This window comes from Silene latifolia, chromosome 1, assembly GCF_048544455.1.
Source record: "Silene latifolia isolate original U9 population chromosome 1, ASM4854445v1, whole genome shotgun sequence".
Classification (NCBI taxonomy): Eukaryota; Viridiplantae; Streptophyta; class Magnoliopsida; order Caryophyllales; family Caryophyllaceae; genus Silene; species Silene latifolia.
Genome location: NC_133526.1, coordinates 99,165,001 through 99,170,474, shown reverse-complemented (window position 1 = coordinate 99,170,474; position 5,474 = coordinate 99,165,001). Strand labels below are relative to the sequence as shown.

The window sequence follows — 5,474 nt, the reverse complement described above, 5'->3', positions numbered from 1 at the left end:
GCTCTGGGACCCAAACTTTCTTAGGGATTGTAAGCTTATACACCAACTCCATCCCATCACAACAATAATTGCTTGCTATATAATTGAGAACATGTTTGTATGATCAACTCCCATGAATCCCATATGAACTCATGACACCCTAGTTCTTTTAATCAATTGTTTATATCTCCACTTATTTACCTTGCTTTGTTTTTATCGTTGATTAGTTTTAGTTGATCTCCTATCTCAACCCAAAATTGTGACACCCTAAGACACGACCATTTACAATTGAAAATCCTACATTAATACCCGTCCCTTGGGATCCGACCTTTACTTGTCTCTTTGCTAAGAGTAGTTTGTAAAGTTATAAATATCGTTTTGGTTGGTAACTTTTGACGACGAGTTGTAACCGAACCTTTTACGGATTTGAAAGTCATAAGAAATAAAACGGAAGAAGACCTTCGAATGAAACAATGAAGAAACACGAGGAAGAAGAAGAGCAACAACGGCTAAGCAGCCTCTGGAATAGGCGCAACAAGTGCTGCGACTATTCCAGAAGGCGCAACAGCTGTTGCGTTTCTCCTCGACGGTGCCTCTTTGCCGTTCCATTAAAAGGTTTTTAAAACGTTATTTTGAAAATGGTTTTCAGCATGCTTATGACGTAAACTCGTACATTAATTGATACGAAATAAAATACAATAAATAAATTGAGATTTACACCCTCTAACTTACATGTTTGACGAAGCGAGATTAACTAAGTTGTCGTATTAGTGATTGCTCGACTCGATGTAATATGAAAGTGCCCTCTAAAGAGGATTTAGAATAAATTAATTGAGTTGATTAAAGTGTAGTGGTCAAATTGGTCGGTCATGCAAACGTGACTGCTTCTCAGAATGATCTGAGCTTACGTGGTCGCAAGGAGCAAGCACGTAGGCATCGAAAAGTAAGACCGCGGTCTTAAAATGCAAAGGGAGAAGAGAAGGTTGGACACTCGCGTGAAGAATATGTGAGGCGAAGGCCTCTATTTATATTAATCACATAGAGGAATTATGGTAAAAATAGGAATAGGAAAGAAATTCGGAGGAAATCTGCAAACTGGAGAAAAAGCAGCCCAGGAAGAGGCGCAGTAGGGTTTGCGACCTTTCCAAGAGGCGCGGTACCTGCTGCATTTTCTCTTGGGCAGTTTCCTCCTTAGCAAGAAAGATTTCCGCGGTTGATTTTAGGAATTAGGGAAGATATAGGTTTCCTTATTCCTCAAGGTAGTTATTTTCGTGATAATAGATAAAATTTAGGAATATTATTCCGGAAATTCAAGAATATTCCGACTCGGGTTTTAGACGCTTTAGAAAATGGAAGCGGTTTTTGACCCGGACTCCAAATATACTCTAATTACTTTCAAAACGACCGTATCGGCGTGTAGATGATGACCATGAGGTTGACTCGACTGTTTGAGCTATCACGTGTCGACGAACTTACGAAATGTCATAAATCGCTCTGCCTAATCAGACATGCGGCCTAATCATCACTGGGTGGTTGGCGGGAGATGCAGAAACGAGGTGTCTACAAGCCATTTCATCTATAACTTTACTAAACCAAATCTAAGGTTATAGCTCTTTTCACTATAACTTTCGATGACTTGTGAAGAATTTGGTTTTTAAAGCTTAAAATATTTCGAAATGTTTTTATAAACTAAAGTATTTATTTCGATTATATCTTATACTTATCTTGGATGAATAATTTATTACTATCCTATTGATTAGCAATACAACCTATGAGTTGTCATGCTATATAGGGTTTATGCAAATTATTCATGTTAAACCCCAAGACGAACCTCCTCGGGTTTCGTGTAGCTGCCTAGGATTTCGTGAGAGGCACGCCTATCAAGGTTTGTTCCTCTACTCGTTTTCCCTTGTCCAAGCTAGGGTTTAGGATATTCTATTAGATAATATTTGTTAGAGATACCCATCCCTTTCTATATTATTTAATAAGATTTTATTTCTATAAAAATAAAGAATATATCTTGATATAAATATTAAAAAAAAAGATTTTATATCTTATTTATTATTTACCAAGATATTATTTCCTTAAAGATAAGATAAAATCTTAGAGAAGAATAATTTTCTTCTTATACGCGAAAATACACGGCCCTAGGGTTTTGATTTTTCAAACCCTATGTTTCCGTCTTCTATAAATACTACCTTCACCCTTATATTTAGGGTTAAGAATTTTCACGTATAAAACATTCCCAAGCATATCACGCAAATAGAGTAAAATTATTTTTAATTGCAAACGCTTTTAAAACGTGTTCTTACTTTATTTTAAATTTGGAAAAGTCAAGTTCTTCATTTCTTAATTACATTTATTGATTATTGGATAGTAGTTCTTAGATTTGTTTCTTATACGTTCAATTGTGTGAACATTAAAAGAACAATCAGACACTTTCTTATTAACGTAAGATAGATAGATCTAGTATTTACCGGTACTCAATTGAGTTACAACTAGAGTTAGTTGTACGAGTGGTTTGATAATTTTGTAATCCGTAGAAAGGTACTAAAATTATTACTCGAGAATAGTGGACGTAGATTTCGACTTGTGAAACTGAACCACTTTAAAAATCCGTGTGTCCTTTCTATTTCTTTCATTTCTTTCATTTGTTTCGTTTTGTTTTATCTATTTCACATACAATTGAGTTAGTTGAATTTAATCAAAAAATTTATACTAATTACCACACACACGTTTTATACGGACATATTCGAAAAAGTTGGCATCAGTCCTGACATTTGTATGCACAGAATTGAGTTAGAGGAAGGCCATAAGCCTTGCAAACAGGGTCAGCGTAAGTTGAATCCGAAGACGCAGGATGTAGTTATGGCGGAAGTGATGAAGTTACTTGATGCAGGTATTATCTACACCGTTGGCAACTCCAAATGGGTAAGTTTGGTTCAGGTAGTCCCAAAGAAAGGAGGGACTACAGCGGTGAAAAATGAAAAAAATGAATTAATACCAACGAGAGTAGTAACGGGTTGGCGGATGTGCATTGATTATAGACAGTTAAATGCCGCCACAAAGAAAGATCACTTTCCCCTTCCTTTTATTGATCATATGGCAAAGAGATTGGCCTCACATAAAGTTTTCTGTTATTTAGATGGATATTCAGGTTTTTTTAGATCCCCATCCATCCTAACGATCAGGAAAAGACTACTTTTACTTGCCCGCATGGTATTTTTGCTTATCGCAGAATGCCATTCGGATTGTGTAATGCCCCAGCTACCTTTCAGAGGTGTATGATGGGGATATATTCTGAGTATATAGAGTCAATTCTGTAGGTATTTATGGATGATTTCAGCATCTATGGTAATGATTTTGATGATTGTTTCACTAACCTTGAGAAAGTTTTGCAGCGATGTATTGAGGTTAATTTAGTGCTGAATTGGGAGAGGTGTCATTTCATGGTTAACAAGGGCATTGTCCTTGGGCACTTAGTATATGATAAGGCCATCCGGGTTGATAAAGCGAAGGTGCAAGTGATTGAGCAATTTCCTCCTGCTGTTAATGTTAAGGGGGTTAGGAGTTTTCTTGGTCATGTTGGCTTTTATCGCCGGTTTATTAAAGATTTTTCTAAAATTGCTAAACCACTTACACAATTATAGCTTAAGGATGCCCCATTTAATTTTAGTGAAGAATTTCTTACTGCTTTTAACAGGTTGAAGCAGGCCTTGATTGCATCACCTATCATTCAGCCTCCAGACTGGGAGCTGCCTTTTGAAATCATGTGCGACGCTAGTGATTATGCAGTTGGCGCGGTGCTAGGCCAGTTGAAAGACAAAGCTTTGAGTGCTATTTACTACGCGAGCCGAAATCCTGATGAAGCTCGGGTGAAATATGCAACTACAGAGAAGGAGCTGTTAGCTGTGGTATATGCGCTGGAGAAATTTAGGTCTTATTTATTAGGCTCGAAAGTTACTGTATTTTATGACCATGCAGCGCTGAGGTACCTTTTTGCTAAGAAAGAGGCCAACCACGATTATTGCGATGAATACTCCTTCTTCAGGAGTTTGACCTGGAGATTAAAGATAAGAAAGGCGCTGAAAATTTGGTAGCTGATTATTTATCGCGCCTACCATTGCAAGAAGGGGGAGATTCTTTACCTATTGATGACTCTTTCCCTGATGATATTTTGTTGGCTATTTCTAGTGCTGAAACTCCTTGGTATGCTTATTATGCTAATTTTATTATACATGATTTATTGCCTCCTGACTTGTCATATCAGTAGAGGAAGCGATTCCTTCATGACGTGAAGCAGTGCTTCTGGGATGATCCTTATCTTTTCAAGGAGTGTGCTGATGGTCTTTATAGACGGTGTATACCGCAGTGGGAGACTAAAGCTATCCTAGAAGCATGCCCTTCTTCCTCCAATGGTGGTCACCACGGTCCCTCTAGGACCGTGGCTAAGGTACGTCAATCTAGCTTTTATTGGCCATCCATGTTTAAAGATGCTAAAGACTTTGTTGTAGCTAATGATGCGTGTCAGCGGACGGGAAACATTTCAAGGAGGCAGGAGATGCCTCAAGTTGGCATTTTAGAGGTCAGGGTTTTCAATGTACGGGGCATCGACTATAAAGGGCCATTCCCGTCTATTAAAGGCAACAGGTATATTCTAGTAGCTGTTGATTACGTGTCCAAGTGGGTAGAAGCCGTAGCTTCGGTCCATTGTGATGCAAAGACCGTTATCCAACTTTTCAAAAGGTAATCTTCCCTCGCTTTGGTGTCCCTCGAGTTGTCATCAGTGATGGAGGTATGCACTTTAAAGAGAAACAACTTATTGCTCTTCTGTTCAAATATGGTGTAGAACATCGTAGAGGTTTGGGGTATCATCCTCAAACTAGTGGTCAGGTAGAAGTCTCCAATTGGGAACTTAAAGAAATTTTAGCTAAAGTTGTGTCTAAATCACGAAAAGATTGGAGCATGAAATTAGATGATTCTTATGGGTATATATGACTGCATTTAAGACACCGATTGGTGCATCGCCATATCGTTTGGTTTATGCTAAGTCTTGTCACTTGCCTGTGGAGTTAGGGCATAATGCATGGTGGGCAATTTGTGAATTTAATTTTGATTCTAAACTGTGTGAGGAGGAACGTTTGTTGCAGCTAGAGGAGTTTAGGCTGAATGCCTATGACAGTGCCCGTATCTATAAGAAGAAGATAAAGAGGTGGCATGGCAAGCGAATTATATTGCGCGAGTTTCAAGTTGGGGAGAAGGTGCTGCTGTTCAATGCCCGACTCCGCCTATTCCCTGGTAAGCTGAAGTCCAGGTGGAGTGGCCATTACACGATAACTTTTATTTCCAAATTTGGGTCAGTTGAGCTAGAGAACTCCGCGGGAGTAAGGTTTAATGTAAATGGTCACCAAGTAAAGCAATACTATGGGACCAATGACTTTATTGGAGTGGTCAAGTTGTTATACTTCGACCCTATTTCTGAGCATGAGGATTGA

At 38.5% G+C, this 5,474-nt stretch overlaps 1 protein-coding gene across 1 annotated transcript; it reads left to right on the top strand.

The window, feature by feature from the left end:
* The first annotated feature begins 4,973 nt into the window (after positions 1–4,973).
* LOC141651627 (uncharacterized) lies at positions 4,974–5,474 on the top strand. Its single transcript, XM_074459330.1, has one exon. The coding sequence runs from the start codon at positions 4,974–4,976 to the stop codon at positions 5,472–5,474; it is 501 nt and encodes a 166-aa protein (XP_074315431.1).